Here is a 17155-nt window from a genome sequence, read left to right as displayed (position 1 = left end):
CTAAGTGGAACGATTGCACGATATCAACACCTGGCAACAGTGGGGATGAAGAAGTCCCTTTTAACAGGAAACGAGGCCCAAGAAGGGGAGCACAGAGATGAGGAGAAAAAGAGAGAAGACAAATTTAAAGATGCATCAGTGAGGATGGAGGAGAGGCAGCGAGTGCAAAAACAGGAAGTTGTTAGAAAGAAAGAAACCAGTCCTGCATATTTGTTTAATATGCGCATAGAAAGACCTATCCTGGTCAGAAACAGCTCCAGGAGTCCTCACAGGCATCATATTTCTAAGATTTGTAGGGCCAAATATGATAAGCTTAGTTTTATCTGAGACCACTGGAAAAAGGTGGGCGGGGGGCTTTTGTATTTCTTATTTTATTATTTAAGAATGGTGAAAAAGTTTTTTTTTTTGTTGTTTTTTTAGCATTCCTAATCCTCTTTTGTAGAAATGAGAGGTGATCCAGGTCTTTAAAGCACTCGTGCAGTGTGATTTGTGTCCTCACAAACTGATCAACCCCAACACACAGGCTGATTTCAAGTCAGATTAATTCACAGCACATTTAAAAACAGCTGCTTGATAAAAGTGCTGCAGAGCAGAGAAAATAATAAAGAGGTGAGGTAGGGAGGCACATGCCCTGCAGACTTACACAATACAAGTTTAAAATCTGTGTAGTGAGTGATTGACCTGAGCAAATATGGCTAAAATAGTCAAGTCGGGATGAAAAGATGGCAGGATGACCCTCAGATGCCTTCACCTGCTCTAACAACAGCAGAGTGATCACTCACAGAGGCTTTAATACAAGGACATCAAATTCATTGTAACTCATGGGCCACGTACAAGCTACGTTGATCCTAATGTGGCCAGACATTTATGACACGATAAATGTGTAAAATTACAGAAGTAGTTCTGGCAATTCACTGCCCACACTGTCCTGTAAATATAAAATATAATGTTCTCATTCAAAGAAAATGTCTTTTTTTCTGTGAACTCACTGTAAAAGTGAAAAAAGGACATTTCCCCCATTTAATTGTTTATCTGTGACTTAATTCCTTTGATGCTGTTTGAATGAGGCGGGCTCTTTATTAACAGGAAAACCTGTAAAACTACGTTGAAAGTTCACAATCTGCACACGGTCAGTGTTGGAGCAGAGCTGCTTCCCACTGGTGACGATATCTGCTTACCTGTATCTTTTGCTCGTTTCTCTTCCTCTTCTTTTCTCTTTTTTCTTAACTGAGGACCTGATGGCTTTGAACTTTTCTTGTCCATCTTCCATTGGTTTTCATTTTTCACTCCAGTATGAACACCCATCCCTCAACCTGAGGATCACCACAACATGATCTAACACACCTACACCTTAGTTCACAGATTCACTTTGTCTAGGGTGCATTTCTGAGATTTCACACAACCCAGGATTCAAATCATGAATACATAATGGACTTGGATTTACATCATTATAAATTAAATGTGCTCTATTTGGAAGCAGCAGGGGCCCTCTCCCCTTTTGACGGGTTGTGTGTGAGACTTTAAATCATCAAACTGTAAATTTTAAATTGTTAGTGATCCCTTTACCCCGAGTCCTAAAGTGTATATTTATTTTCTTACTCTTCTTATATATATTGTTTGTTTACTTGCACTGCTGTAACTGGAGCCTCGTCATCTCGTCTCTCTATATACTGGACTGTAGCGGAGATGACAATAAAGTTTACTTTGACTTCAGCAGCAAGCAGGCGCACCGAGGGCTCTCGCGCTCACTTTTCGTGTATAGAATTTCGAAAAAACATTGGTGCAATTTATAAGTCTGTATTATAATGTCTGGTGTTTTCGTGTTTGTTGGTTTGTTTTTATTTTGTTTTATTTTCCGAGTTGGTTATTAGATGCTGCTCCAGCCGGTCAGAGAATCCCCCGCCGCCCCGCCCTCTCCTCTCTGCGCCGCAAGCAGCAGGCGCACCTCGCAAACGAAGGGCGCCCTTACTCCCAGCAAATGGGCGATAGAAAACCGATTGGTGCCTATGCCATTCCCAATATGCGCTGGCTGACGTCGGGCAGCATGAGTATGAGCATTTTTTTTGTTGTTGCCGATGCCCGTGATGCCGCCCCCCACCACGATGCCGCCCCGGGCAACCGCCCCTGTCGCCCGAATCTAAAACCGCTACTGCTGATGATTCTTAGGGGCTCGCTTATATTACAACACATTAAACACAGCCTATATGCTCATATTGATGTAGCGCCCCCTGGTGGCCTGTGTTGGTCGTGGTGCGTCAGAAGTTCTGCAGGGAACACCGTCCAGAGGTTTTCGTGAACTTTCCTACCATGCGTGAAACGTCTGCTTCCATCAGAGACGCCCTCAGATATGATCAAGTGAAACCAAACCATTGTTTCCACTCACATTCTACCTCCTCTTCTCAGAATAAACCATTCTGCAGCCTCAGCTGTCTCCAGTACCTGTCAGACTTCAGAGTGACCTGAGCAATCTTCCAGCTCTGCCTGAACCTCCACTCCTCACACTGAAGTGATGAGAGTAGTAAAACTGTCAGTACAGTACAAGGCTGGACTGGGACAAAAAATCGGCCCGGGCATTTTGACTAGAGACCGGCCCACCAGGATAAAGATTGAAAATGTGACGTCATTCAGGGATAAAACCGCAAAGGATTCAGGGAACTTGTGGCAAGAGGTACTAGCGCACGCAGGCTTTCAATTGAACTCAGTTACACAGCGATAAAAAGAAACCCAAAAAATGGCAAGAAGCTGTTGTATTATTAACTTCAATAGCCGGTCGCATGACAGCCACGGGAAGCCGATGGGTAAAGAGATCGTTTTTTTTTTTATCGGATTACGTCGTTGAAGAGAAATTTTTTAAGCCATGTTTCCGAAGTAAGAGCCGACGGATGGTCTGGATATACCAAATATAACGTCTCAGAACACTCCAGCTCACATGTTAGTCTGCTCCAAGCATTCCCACAAAGGTCAGAGTTTTTTAGTAGTTAATACGTCATTTTTCTTAACATAATTGGTGATATAGGTTACAAGCAAGTCTGGCGCTGAACAGAAATTGTCGCGCTATGCTCCTTTATTTATTGTGCATAAATAGTAAATTGTCCTGACACAATATTGTGTTTCGCTTCTGTTATTACCATGGTACATTGACAAAAACATATACTTTTATTCACAGGATAAAACAGTTGTTTTGTATCACTTATTGTCCATTGCGATTACAACATACAATATTATTGTCACTGCTACATTTCTGTAATGCTACTGTAACCGGTTTCTGCTTCATCCCGCTGCAACAGTTCGGCCCAAACAGACTCCTCGACTCTGCGTTGTGTAGTGTTTTTAAAAAGACAAGGAGTCTCTGATCGATCGTTGCCACTTTATTTCCTGAATGGAAACAACGGTGTATTATCAGTGCACAAGCTCGCCATACACCACTCCGCACAGCACACTCTCGTATGGCTACGGCAGACTGGCAGCGATTACTGCAGCAATATTACAATTTCTAATATACAATAAAATAACAGCAACAACAAATTATGTACCTGAATGGAAACAACGGTGTATTATCAGTGCACAGGCTCGCCACACACCACTCCGCACAGCACACTACGGCAGAACATCTCATTAGCATTCCGCTTTAGCATACAGTTTCACACATTACAGTTTTTTACAGACGCTAGGACACATTTCTCAATACTTAGGTCACTTTTGCAAAACTCTTCACACAATTCTCCTAACTGACCCTCAGCTTGGCAAAGCAGTTCATTCCACATTCAAAATGCACTACAACTACCAAAACACTTCATTCAGGTCTCAAATAAAAACATTCCTCCAGAACACTAGCAAAGGTTGACAGCCGACAAACACACTTTGTCACCCACAAAACAATGACCTAAAAAACACTAACAACATGTAGCATTACACAGTGTTTTCCTGTGTAAAACAAGGACACATCTCTGTTTATAATTTCAATATATGTTACTGGAATGAATCAGACATCATGTATTTATGTTTATGTATTTTTATTTTTTTGCACTAAGTAATCCCAAAATACAAGAATTCGTATACACACCATCCACTGATACACATACAATAGTAATGCTAATCTACTCGGTCTTCTCCATTTGGCCACAGGTTCTCATCCACATCACATCTTATGTCATCTAGGGCAACACACCTAGGAAAGAATCTTCTGGCATGCCAGAATTGAAGGAGTTGAAAAATTGAAGGAGTAACAACTGTGTAGATGTTCATCTACAATGAGAATCAGCTGTGGCTGGTTAAACTGCATTGTTAGATTTAAAATATGTTTCAATAAAATATTGCCGTTGGATTTTGCTGTCTTTTCAAGTTTTGCATTGTGTTATTGTTTTGACCATGAGTTTAACAGTTTTGAAAACAGTATGTAAGCACATGCAAAATGTCCTGTCCGTACAAAGGTTTTTGGCAGTTGTTGTGTCTGAGTGAGAAGATGATTCATGTAATTTGAGAGATGTAGTCATTGAATGCATTTTGTGCCAAAACAATGATAACTGGTCCTCAGTTTAGCCCACATAGACTTCTGTTGTGCTCACTGTGTGAGGAGTTTTGCAAACGTGACCTAAGTATTGAGAAATGTGTCCTAGCGTCTGTAAAAAACTGTAATAAACAAATGAAAAGTACATAAAACTGGTGTTGGACATGTGTCCACTAAGCACTTATTACACTCGGTGCTCGTCAGCTAATCAAATATGTTTTATGTGTCTGTACTACTTAGCTATATTGTGTGCGGAACAATACAACTCACCTCTCGTATGGCTACGGCAGACTGGCAGCGATTACTGCAGCCAGCCTCACCTAACCAGCCACACTGAGAGCGGGGGGGGGGGGGGGGCGCTGTTTCCCCATTACACTGATATTTGTGGCAAGTGGAATAATACCACAAACACTGTTACACTACCAGAAATTATTTCCACTACTAATTAATTACCGTTGAGCTCAAAGGTCCTATTAATAAACTGTTAATGAATGTGTATTTATGAAGACGATTTGTGAGACTGGTAAACTTATGATACGTACAATAGTCTTTCGTCCTACACGGTGCATTTCAAGGTCCTGCACCCATCCGTCGGTAAACTGTACCTGGGCTTGTTGCAGTGACCTGAAGTTACTAAACTTCATGAGTGTGTGCACTCACTCCAAGAACCGTGTAATTATAAATCTGAGCGTGGTGAAAGTGGGCAGCACACTGACGTCTTTTGTCCACTCTGTGTGCTCGTAAGGGTCTGACCCTTTCACTCCTTTGATTTTTTCCTCGTATCTTTTCTTTGTCTTTTCGTCGAGTCTGTCTTTGTACGGACCGGCATTGTTCTCCTTTTGTTTTGTACATTCCTTTTTTGTGCGGCAAAGAAAAAAAAGAAGGTATTGGAACCGGAGAATGAACGTCTTGCGGTGCTGCAAATGCTTGCATTTGATGCGGTACTTGGATTGTTTTGCCACGAGTTCCCGGCATGCAATGCGCGAAAATCACGTGATTGCTAAACAAGGGGGAGGGTGCATCCAGCCTCCTCGGCTGTAATTGGTCCAGCCCAGAGTCGATCATGACCAATTGGCCAATCCAACACCTTTCATTATATATACCCTTCCTAAAAAAAAAAAAAAAAAAAAAAAATATCCATCGGCCCATAAAAACAAAAAATCGCCAGCGGCCCACCGGTATGCCCGATGGCCAGTCCAGCTATGGTACAGTAAGAAGCATGATCTGCAGGAAGTCGACCATTAAAAAAAATTCTTTCCAACCACCACTAGGTGTTGCTGCAGGATTATTGCTTCACCTTCCGTGTTAATTAAATGAAAAGAAAATGAGACAAACTGTCCTCGGGATAAATGTCTGTCTTTAAACTGTACCAAAAACAAAACTTTAACATGTTCATTGCCAAATATCTGGAGTGTCGACATAAATATGACATTATATTCAAAATGAAGCGCCTCATCCTGGCGCTTCACTGAAACACTGAGTTTAAAAAGCACTCCAACTACACTGAGAGTAACTAAAGTATGAGTACTTACTGGTACTGGATGATAATTCTGGATTCATTCGTGTGTTTATCACTTTCATGATGTGAATGACTTGCAGGAAGCTTCATGAAACTTAAGCTCATGAAAAATGGATTCACATGTACAATAAATGATATGAAGGACGAGGAGCAAACATGGAGAGTGCAGAAGGAAGTACTCGTGTGAAGCAGAAGGCTTTGTTACCGAGTCTGACGTCCCAGTCTGTCCCCGTGACAGCTGCAGTAATAAAAATAATAAGTCATCATGGAGACCAGGAGCTCCACATCTTCATCCCGTCCACCTCACAGTTCTTAAAATCGATCCTCCATCCATTAGTCAATTGATCAATAACAGCCTCTTGATGCATGCTCAGTCATCCAGGTAAGTAAATCCCAAAAGGCTGATTCTGTCTGGCTAGTTTCAGTCATTGTGCAGAGGAACCGTTTATAAGGTTGGAGACCTGCTGTAAGCTGAGACTGCATAAGTCACCTGGATGATGACGAAACGTTTCTCCCACTGAAAACGTCCAGATGAACAGAATCAACCTTTTGGGATTCAATAACAGCGTTTTTGCATGTTGGACTGATTTCAAAGTAAAAGTCTTCCTCACTCTCATCTCTTGATTATGAATCTGCAAGCACACTTTCAACTGTGACGTCAAAATCTGACCAAAAAAGGTTCAACATTCAAAACTTCTCCTACCCTTTTCTCCTTTCCTACCCTCCTCTCCTTTCCTCCCCCTCCCTCCTGTCCTCCGTCCTCCCCGGTGGGCGGGTTTGTTTTCTCTCTCGGATGTGGATCAGATGTTTGATTTTGCTGCGGACTGATCTGCCGTCGGACATGGAGGAGTGAGTACACTTTATTTCTTCTCTCTCTTCTTTCTTTCCCTTCTTCTCTTTTCTTCTTCTGGTTGTTTTTCTGTGTTTGTGACGTATCTGAGACTCGTGTCCTCATTGTGCGGCATCAGGGCGCTGAGTCAGGACCGAGGGGTGGATGGGTGGGGGGCTAACTGCACCAAACTGGAGACTTTGGGGGGTGTGGTGGGGGTGTCCGAGTCACCGCAGCGGCAGGTGATGGGTTAAAGGGCGTGCGGACCCGCGGAGTGATCAAACCTCTCTGTGCTCTACTTTCCCCTGCGGAAGCAGCACCAGCTCTGATCAATAAGCAGCACGAGCGTCTATGATTACATATTGATCAGTTTCTGTGTTCCTCATTTGAGCTCAGTCACTTCCGTCAAGTTGGACGTGTGAGGAGAGGGTGACTTCCGGCGGGGTTCTTCACAATATAAGGTTTAAGCCCCAGTCCGATTGGTTCAGTTTTCTAAATTCAGCAAGGCAGGCTCTTTAATGATGTCACGATGTCACTTACAGAATTACAAGAATTACCACAAAGTGTGAATTTTCAGAAACGTCAACATAAAACTTGCTCTGACACACCTGCACAAAGTCTCACTCACTATGGAGTTACCATACACCTGCAGAGACGCACCCAATGGATGATTCCCACAGGAAGAGTCACACCTGGGAGCAGATCCAGGTGTCAGATGGTGCTGAGATGAGTTCTGATGTTTCTGTACGTCATGTTTGAGGTTCATCAGATAATCAGATTTAACCGATGCAGGTAAACAGGAAGCTGCAGATAAATCATTGGTTTCTTACCACTTTGTGTTTTGGGAATTTTTTTTATCTGTATTATTTTCCATCATGTTCTGCAGAAATCTGTTTTCTTTGTGACTTCTTCATTATTTCCTCCTGCCTTCCTCACAGCCACTTATAAACCCAGACTTCAGACAAGACTGCCAATCAGAATCTGGGAGCTGGTTGAGTTTCATCCCAGCAGCTGTTTTATTTTGAAGTGCACTTCCTGTGTGCTTGTTTGGTGTGCCTGTGGGATTGATGGAGCTGCTGCAGCCTGGTGGAGGCTCAGAGGCAGTAGTAGGATGTGGTGTCTGGACAAGGACACAGCCCAGAGCAGAACCACGTGTTAGTGCCAAATGTGGGACTAATAAAGGTTTATCTGATCTTATCGCTTATCTTTACTTTATAAGGCTAAGCTGAGAGTACTTTTACTCTAACATGTAACTGAGTATTTGTACTCTTCTGTTTTTACTGCAAGTACTTCATCACTGCAGTGCATGGACTTCCTGTCTGCCTCTAATGCGGCGTTTCAATTAAAAGTCACACACCTGCTGACTGACCGGAACCCTTTCCTCTCAGACGGATCACAAACTGATCAATAATTAATATCATCCAATCATCAGTCTGAGCTCCTGTCCCATTACCTGCCATGCCCCTCTCTATAATACATCTCACTGCTGCTGAGCAGGCATGGACAAAAACACAGAAAGAGCCTGAGCTTCAGTTTGAGCCTTTAAAGTACCTCCTCCTCGTCAGGGCGCTGTGTCTGAACTGCTTCCCAGTGGGCCGGGTTCTAGCTGCTGGTGTTGTCGGTCCTTGCAGTGGACTGTGGTCTCCATGGAGACCTTAAAGTGAAGCTTTGTTTGAGGTGTCTGAGAGGAAAAGTTTAAAGTGTAAAGCATACTGTGTGTCCTCCAGAGAGGAGAGGTGGATCGAGCTGACCTCTGAACCCAGTGACCTCTGTCCCGATGAGTTCATGGTCTCAGCCTCCAGTTGAAGTCTCACTGAATAAAACATGAAGTCTACTTTGGGTGCGATGCTCCCATTAGACTCAGGGAGGAATCAGGGCGGGACCAACGCCGCATCTGCGTCTGGCTGCTCCTTGTTTGGTGAACTCTGGTTTCCTGAGTGCTACACCAACCAGCAGCAGCTCCGCCAGCACAGACCGCCTGAGGCCTCGCACTGCCTTCAGCTCAAGCAAACTGAATAAAGGGCAGCCATCTTTACAGCAAATAACTGATGACTCACCGCTGTTGAGCACTTGTTAGCTGATCGCTTCAAGACTCTGCTGGAGTGTGTGTGTGTGTGTGTGTTTGAGAGAGAGAGAGAGAGAGAGAGAGAGTGTGTGCGTGTGTATGTGTGAGATAGCTAGTCAGTGTATGAATGAGTGTGTGAGGTTAAAGTGTAAACAGAGCTGTGCATCGAGCATCTGTGTATTAAGCGGAACAAGGAAACGTACGATTCAGTGATGTCACAGTGACATCATTAACCTGTCTGTCTGTCTCTCCCTCAGGGTGAGCGAGGTTCTCTATCAGCAGGATCGACTGCAGCTCATTGTGGTGAGTTTACTTACAGTCAGTGAATGCAGCATCTCACACACCTAGTATCAATGATTCAGATGTGTGTGTGAGACCCCACCCCCCCAGTAAGTTTTATTGCTCGAAGTTATCAATGTTGACTCTGAATTTTAAACTTTATCTAAACAAACACACTTTTATTTTATTTCAAAATAAAAGCCCACACTAAGAGAGTGCAGTCAGTAATCAGATTACCTCAGTGGATTACTTCAGAGCAGAAGTGTGATTGGATTATTGATCCCAATCAGCAGCTGGTTCTGTTTTCCATAATGCTGCAGGAGAAAAGGAAGTGGCAGACGGAGATCGAGAACAAGAAGCGTCAGTTGGAGGACGACAGGAGGGCGCTACAGCACCTGAAGGTGAGCCCACCACTTCCTGTTTCCTGTTTTCTGTTTAAAGGTCGGGTGCACTCAGAGGTGAGCAAGATGCTGAAGCCTTCGTACCGTTTTAAATCGCGCCGCTAGGAGGCGTGAAGACGCAGAAACACGAGTCAGACTGAGACCTCATGTCTCTGAGCTCTGAGTCTGTTCAGGCACGTAAACAGACTGCTGCAGAGATCCAGGTCTGATCAAGGTGTGATCCAGATATGACTCAACCAGATCCAGATCGGATCCAGGCCTGATCCAGGTTTGATCTGGGTCTGATCCAGGCCTGATTATGGCAGGGGCGTGGTCTCTGGCTCCGCTGCAGTGGAGGGGTGTTGCAGTGCACTCAAGGGGCTGTGCCATGAAGTCTGATGGGCAGGTGGAGATGATTGTGTTAACGAGGTTTCCCTCCCTCCCTCAGGTCCCACGCCGGGACCTGAGACGAGTCGGTGTGGAGTTGGCTACAAAGCTGACATTGATGCCAAACCACAAAGAAACATTTTTGTGCACTAAATAAACGAAACCAAAACCTGAATGCTCTGTGGAGTCCAGCTCTTTCACACTGATGTTTTTATTCATGTCCTTCTTTCAGATGGTCAGTGGTCATTTCCTGTTTTATTCTGATAGGCGGCTCTCTGTTGTGTTCTCAGAACAACGACAGAAACCTGTCGTTCAGATGTTGTATATTCCAGACTGAAGTGCTGTGGAAAATTTATTTCTGCCAGTAAATTCTCTCATCTATTATTGATCTTTGATATGAGATCATATTTCATTAATGACTCTTATCAGTTTGTCTTTCACCAGAAAAAATAAAGAGTAACTCTCTCTGGCTCCTACTCCTGCTGGCTCACTGTGTGTCGAGTCTTCCAGGTATTCAGAGATTCAAGAGGCACAAACTGAGAACAGCTGCAAGGTAAAAATATCTGAGATCAGCCAAACAGCACGCAGGTAGGACAGGACTGCCAGGGCCATGTGAAATAGCAGCTGTTTTCCCGATGAGGAGGAGGCCGCGAGTTCAGAGAGCCCGAGCTCATCCAGATAATTTTATTCAACTAAAAGGATCCATTCAGGCTTCACGCGTTTATTAAAGGGACACTCAGACGTCCTCCTGATGGACGTTGGTCCATGAGCACCCATTGCTGTCTGTGCACGCCTGCTTTCAATCATTAGATACTAAAATGATTTTATTCCATTTTCACTGTTTTCTCCTTTGAGGACATGATGCTGATGCTCTCCAATTTGTAGTGTTGTGTAGCCGAAACGTCAAAACAATAAATGGATAAAGATTTTTTTTCTGCCAGCATGTGTGTGAAACGAGCAGCTTTTTAAGGTGCTGATTAAAATCGTTGAGAGTTTGAAAGACGACCCGGCGAGGACGAATCCCACTCAGAGCCGTGCAGCTGAGTGTCTGCTGCTGTCAGCTGCAAGGGTTTAATGAGACGCTCAGAATGAGACCAGAGTTCAGGTTATATATGTAAAAAGCTCTGATGAACCCGCTGGTTTAGTTTTAACCGTGCATGGGGATTTTTTTGCAGACTGTGAAGTCTGATGTCCAGGTTTCCTTCCTCGTGCTGCTCTGATCTTCATCTTGCTGGCTGATTTGTTTAGTCTGGAGCTGCTCAGCCTTTCTGACACTTTTTAAGGTTGAAGCTTTCTATTCCCGAGGCTGACAGATGCTTTGAACCCTCTGATCTGCTTTGATTATTCTCTTCATGCTCTGTGGATGATGACACATCTTCCTGCTGGAGAGTCTTCCTCACTTAGCTGGAAGCTTTGATGAAGGACAGGATCCCCAGGTGTCTCCTGTGGACTTTCAGGGCTTTATGTTAATTGTTTTCTGAGTGGATCAGAGTGCCAGTCTGTCCTCTCCTGATGATCTGTCAGCTGTTTGCAGTCAGAGGACTTCCTGTCTCACTCACAGCTTCCAATCGAACAGCTGGACTCACCTGCACACCTTCAACCTGCCTCCTTTATAAAGAAATGATGAAGGAATGACGACGGCTTCGGTGGTGGGCTTCATAGTGAGCAGATCACGAGTGAACTTTAAGCACATGTTTCTGCAGCTCTTCTTTTCATAAACTTTCATGAACAAATATGAATTTGATACGTGCCTCCTCACGTGTTAGAAGGAAGCTGTCATCTATGTGACCTGTGTTTCAGTCAAAGGCTCTGAGGGACCGCTGGCTCCTGGAGGGAGCATCTGCTGGACCCGAGCAGAACGAAGTCTGTAGACAGCTGGAGCAGGACGAGGCCCGGACCCGGAGCCTGGAGGAGACCATCGACAGGTCTGAGCCGCCGAGCCCGAACATCCAGGAAGGGTGGCCTTATTCACTGTGGGATTAAAACCATCAACTGTGTGTGTGTGTGTGTGTGTGTGTGTGTGTGTGTGTGTGTGTGTGTGTGTGTGTGTGTGTGTGTGTGTGTGTGTGCTGTAGGCTGCAGCAGGAACTTGTCGGCCTTGAGACTGGATCTGTCTGTCAGACCATAACTAACATTAAAGTGAGTGTACATGCACGCACGCACACACAAACGTTCTCTAATATCACTTTTTTTCCTTTCTAAAATCAGCTTTTCTGCTGTCCTCATAGGGTTAATAGATCATTTGAAACAAATTAGGTTGGATTACATGGGTGAGGATGTTGGGAGGGGGGTTCACTGGCAGGACTGGCTTACTTTGGAGGTTTTTTCATGTTTCTGTTTCCCGTTTCCTTCTACTTATTGATGGAGGATTCCTGTTAAGACTCTTATTGTGAAGATAAACTTCCTTTCTCTGTTTGTGCCTCCAGGTGTCATCAAGACCAGCTTCAGGTAAATTTCTAAATTTCTCTGTCTGTTTTTATTCGTGAAGCCTTTGTCTCACGTTTGTCTCTGATCAGCTGTAGAGGTCAAAGATCGCGAAAGGCATCAGCAGGACAGGGCTCCACTGGCAACTCAGGTGATCCAAGGTGAGACTGTGCTATAACTGTAATCAGATCTCAGTAATCAGATTACAGTTACATTACGGTAAGTTGTTGTGATAACCTCACTGTTAGTTCTTTCTCTGCTCTGTCTTTGTGCCTGGCCCATTTTTACCCACAAGCCCCTGCAGAGGTCAAAGTTAACAAAAGTCCTCGACTGAACAAACCCAGAGAGGCGACCGAGGAGATGAAGAAAGGTGAGTCAGAAGTGACCACACCCACTCTGCACCGACCTGACGGGGGTCGTCTTAAACTGGTGAACTGAGCTAGTTTTCCTCAGGTGGGACATGAAGCTCACCTGGAAGTCACCAAGTCAGGAAATAGATCCAGAATATTTCCATGGCTAAAGATTAGCTCACTGGGAGAAGGAGATGGCCATAGGCCCTATGGCTGAGAGCAGCCGGAGGGTTGACGCAGGTCTTCCCCTGCTTTCCTGTCTGTCTTAGATGCACTGTCTAATAAAGCCAGTAAAAGAATAAAGTACAGATGAGATCAGCCATGTTGTTTCCTGACTTTAAGAGTTTGCGTTTGGTTCTCCGTGATGAGGTTCGAAGAATCAGTAAAATATGATTAATCGCAGCTTTCAGTGATTTTAATGAGTCTGTTATCATTCACCCTGCAAATGTGTAAGGTCAGAGGTCATAGAGTGTAGACACGTGGGAGGAGAGGGGACATCGACCTTAATGTGTCTCTAACAGCTGCCTTCCTGTTTCTATCTGTAAGTCCGTTTTAGGGTCACGTTAACAGTGAATTTGTGTGTTGGCTGGTGTGATGGGTGTGTGTGTGTTATTGTGTTGTTTCCCTCATAGTGTAGGATCTGTGGGAGGCTATTGAAATGAATCATGGGCTAAATGAATGTATGAAGCTGTGGGAGTTTCCTGACACTTTGCTGGTATTTAAGGCTGAACAGAAGCAGGTCTGAATCTACCCCTGGCATGACTGCAGGGGTTTCCACGGGAGATGTGAAGGCATTTGGAAAAAGACGATGTCGGAGCCAGAGTGTGACCGCTGTGTCAGCACTCAGTCCATCCTGAAGGTCGAGTCCTCACAGCAACTGTCAACATGCACATGTTAAGTGAAGCTCGAAGCATGTTAGATTAGAAACATCAGTAGAGCTTTCACATTCTTTCCCTTGACTTTAATAAATACATGCAGCCTCACTCAACATGCAGAGAGAAAATCAGAGTGATGCACATGTACTCAAACAACGCAGCAACAGAGGAGGCAGACTCTGACCGTACGAACGTCAGCAACTCTGCTTCTGGTCACAGATTTCAAGTTTCAGGAATAAACTCTTGCAATAACCTGAGCTGCATCCAAGGCCCTCTTCCTCCACCTCCTCACAGTGTCCCTCAACATCTGATGGAAAACGTCTCCCATGTACACTTATGGACAAAAGTCCTGAGTTACACCTGTTAATCTGTGAATCAGTGCCACGGGTGTATTAATCCAGCACCTGTGACCTGCCTTTATCTGTATGAGAGACAGAGTTTGAAAAGCTCAGCAATTCCAATGTGGTGCTAACAGGACGCTACTGTTACAAAAGTCCGTTCAGGAGAATTCTACCATCCGCCTAACGATCTGTTCTCCCATTTATCAATCCATCCATCCGTCCGTCCGTCCATCCATTAGTCTATTCTCCCATCCATCCATCCATCCATTCATCCATCTATTCTCCCATTTATCCATCTGTTTATCCATTCATCAATCAATCCATCCGTCCTTCCATCCATTCATCCATCCATCCATCATCCATTCATCCATCTATTCTCCCATTTATCCATCTATTCATCCATTCATTCATCCATCCATCCCTGGCATTAACATCAGCAGACACTGTGCACCAGGAGCTTCATGGCTGAGCAGCTCCTCTCAGGGTAATGTGTGGGTGCTGGTGTCCATTTAATGTATCTGATCCTTGGGACTTATCTGAGTTGTGGTTGTTTGCAGCTGAAATGTTTTGGTAGTTCAGTTATTTGAGGCAGCAGGAGAGGATATACACACTGTACCAAAGTCAGTCTGGATGATGCGAGCAGAGCCTCACATATTCCTTCTGGTCATCAGACCCTTCTTTGTTCTGCATGGTTATGTCATGTCACACTAATAGAGCTGTACCTTTGCTATTGGAAGGTTACCCTCACCTGGGGTGCTTGTTTATGACCTGCTGCTTTCTCTGTCCTGACTCTTCTCTTCTGTGATCTAACCTTCTGCCTGCTGCCTTTATCTTTAGATCCGCAGCAGCTCATTGTGTCTGTTGTGTTGACCCCCTCTGACCCTGTGATCCCTTCTAACCCCTCCCAATCCAGCGATGTACTCGGTGGAGATTAAAGTAGAGCGGGACAGAGTGACGGGGGAAACCAGGGTTCTGTCCAGTAACACCAAACTTCCTGTTGACCTCTCTGACCAAGGGTTCAAAGTTTATGAAGATGAGCAGAAAGGTGATGTTAGCAAGTAAACAAGAAAAATAAATAAAAACAAAGCCGGCTTTAAGAGAAGGGACCTGCTGATGCAATAACTGACTCTCAAAGGGCTGATTTAAGCTCTGCTGTGCGCGCATTTATCTGAATCTCTTCACAAGCTCATGGACTGTAGATGATGAATCACTCATTCTTTTTTTCTTAAATTATTGAACTATTTGCCCTCACAGTCTTTGCTGAACACCTCCACATCTTCACTTCAGAAACTCTCAGCATATCTGGGAGGACCTCTGAACTCCACTCATTACCTGCCAGATGTTCCACCAGGTATTTTCATAGCATTAGACACCTGCGTTACACACCTGTGACAGGCTGTTGTATCCTGAGAGTTTCAGATCTGAGGGTCATTCCTGCTGAGTTCCTGCAGTGGACATTTTATAGCACAGTGTGAGGAGCAGATCCATGTGTCTGGTTGTTGCAGCGCCTCCTGCTGGAGGTTTGCAGGTTTTCACAGCAGCAGTTTTCCTTCTCCTAAAGCCACAGCGGCCTCAGCCTGCCTGCATGATCAACACTCACCTGACAGTCAGGTGGTCACACCTCATCACTTTCAGCTCCAGCTGAAGGAAGCTGATGCACAGGTGTACTCTGTGACATCACTCAGTGAGTCTTTATTGGTCCTTCAGCTGGAGAGCATTCAGGTGTCGCACTCTGACCCTCACCTGTGTCTTCCTGTCTCCCAGTGGTCCATGAGCTGAATGGTGAGGATATCCACCTGCTCAGCTCCTCTGAGGTTGAAGAGCTCATCCACAAAGCTGATGAGGCGTCGATGATGTCACAGACTGTCACCACTGTGACATCCCTCCCGACAGCAGAGGTTCGGGAGGAGTTGGAGCTGATGTGGTCCAAGTCGCCGCTACCTCAGGTTCCAGTGGAGATCACAGGGCTAGAGGCCGAAGTGGGTGGTGAGCCGAGCGTGGCTGAGGCGAGCACTGAGAACCCGGTTACCATGGTGTTCATGGGATACCAGAGCGTAGAGGATGAAGACGAGACCAAGAAGGTGCTGGGGCTGCAGGGCACGGTGAAGGCCGAGCTGGTGCACATTGATGACCCAAACGGGAAGACATCAGGGGGAGAAAAGGAGGCGGATCCACCTCTGCCCACCTCCAAGGCCCCACCAACCTCCACTAAACCTCCAATGGCGATACCAGTGGCAAGCAATGGGGAGACGGCAGGGAAGGAGAAGAAGCCGTGTAAGTGCTGTAGCATCATGTGACCTGGTGACCTGTGGGGGGGGGGTGCCGCCTTGAAACGTAGCACGCAAATACAAAAATAAAAAGGACTGAAAACTCCTCCCATTGCTCACAGCCCTCCCAACATCACTTCCTGTTTTTTCCTTCAGGTGTATAAAGCCTCTCTTTACTTTTTCTATTTTCTTGAAGCCTTTTTACTTTTTTACTCTGCACGTCTGTACTTACATGTCTCAGTGTTAGCATAGCCTCAGTGTTAGCCTCCGCCTTCGCTGTGCCAGGATGTTTGTAGCTCCTCCCCCTCCTTTCTGTGAATGTATTATTATATTTATTAGAAGCTGTCTGAGTTTTTAAAAGAAGAAATAAAATGAGCAGAAACTAGTCTGCTTTTGTGCCGCAGCCTAAATTCTTCACCTCCACCTTCTATATGGACCAACAAGTACCTCTCTATCCCTCAAGGGAAATGATTGTGTTCGAGCAGTAGGATGAAGACGGTCCAGTCTACAATAAATAAACACAGTAAAAGTGCCACGGGCACTGAAAACTGTGTAAAATGTTACATATACAGCAGTGAAAACAAACAAAGACAATAAAAATGGGCAGAGTAAAAGATTGTGCAAACTATAACATTAATTAATGTGTACACTATAAATCTGATAAACAGCTACATGAAGGTTTAATACAGAAATGCATGTTTGGAGTCTTATACCTGACAGGTCTGTTCACCTGTCCTTGAATGAGGTCTTATCCTGCAGACTCGTGCATGGCTCTGTGTGATCAGAGGTTTTAATCCAGCACTGCTCAAACCAATGATCTTTACAGGAAACAGATGAGAACTCGAAGCTGCTGTCGTCTTTATTGAATAAAATTAAACGTTTTAATTGTTGATTGCTTCTTTGACCTCTGAAAGTTTGAAAAGCATTCGCTG

At 44.8% G+C, this 17155-nt stretch overlaps 1 protein-coding gene across 3 annotated transcripts; it reads left to right on the top strand.

The window, feature by feature from the left end:
- Nucleotides 1–5662: 5662 nt before the first annotated feature.
- On the top strand, nucleotides 5663–17118 carry palm1a (paralemmin 1a). Of its 3 annotated transcripts, XM_085397977.1 has the most exons (11): nucleotides 5663–6620; nucleotides 6831–6875; nucleotides 9178–9223; nucleotides 9520–9600; nucleotides 11767–11891; nucleotides 12042–12105; nucleotides 12393–12414; nucleotides 12483–12551; nucleotides 12686–12760; nucleotides 14870–15001; nucleotides 15721–17118. In XM_085397977.1, exons 2-11 carry the CDS (start codon nucleotides 6868–6870, stop codon nucleotides 16251–16253), a joined length of 1155 nt encoding a protein of 384 aa, XP_085254103.1. In that variant the 5' UTR covers nucleotides 5663–6620; nucleotides 6831–6867; the 3' UTR covers nucleotides 16254–17118. The 3 variants fall into 3 exon arrangements, with proteins under 3 accessions (XP_085254103.1, XP_085254101.1, XP_085254104.1); XM_085397975.1 differs by lacking the exon at nucleotides 5663–6620 and having other exon boundaries at nucleotides 6659–6875; XM_085397978.1 differs by lacking the exons at nucleotides 5663–6620; nucleotides 14870–15001 and having other exon boundaries at nucleotides 6662–6875.
- Nucleotides 17119–17155: the final 37 nt, after the last annotated feature.

The sequence above is a fragment of the Rhamphochromis longiceps genome, linkage group LG23 (assembly GCF_057381845.1).
Source record: "Rhamphochromis longiceps isolate RC_006_pf linkage group LG23, R_longiceps_female_GT1.1, whole genome shotgun sequence".
In the NCBI taxonomy this organism is placed as follows: domain Eukaryota; kingdom Metazoa; phylum Chordata; class Actinopteri; order Cichliformes; family Cichlidae; genus Rhamphochromis; species Rhamphochromis longiceps.
Note: the sequence above shows the minus strand (reverse complement) of the source record. Positions and strands in the feature narration are given on the sequence as shown.

Bases quoted from the DNA above. Each gene is read 5' to 3' on its own strand.
- palm1a (XM_085397975.1), top strand. From the start codon at position 6,820: ATGTGGATCAGATGTTTGATTTTGCTGCGGACTGATCTGCCGTCGGAC. The intron at 6,876-9,177 runs GTGAGTACACTT...TCTCTCCCTCAG, and splicing joins CTGCCGTCGGACATGGAGGA to GGTGAGCGAGGTTCTCTATC. The intron at 12,415-12,482 runs GTAAATTTCTAA...GTCTCTGATCAG, and splicing joins GTCATCAAGACCAGCTTCAG to CTGTAGAGGTCAAAGATCGC.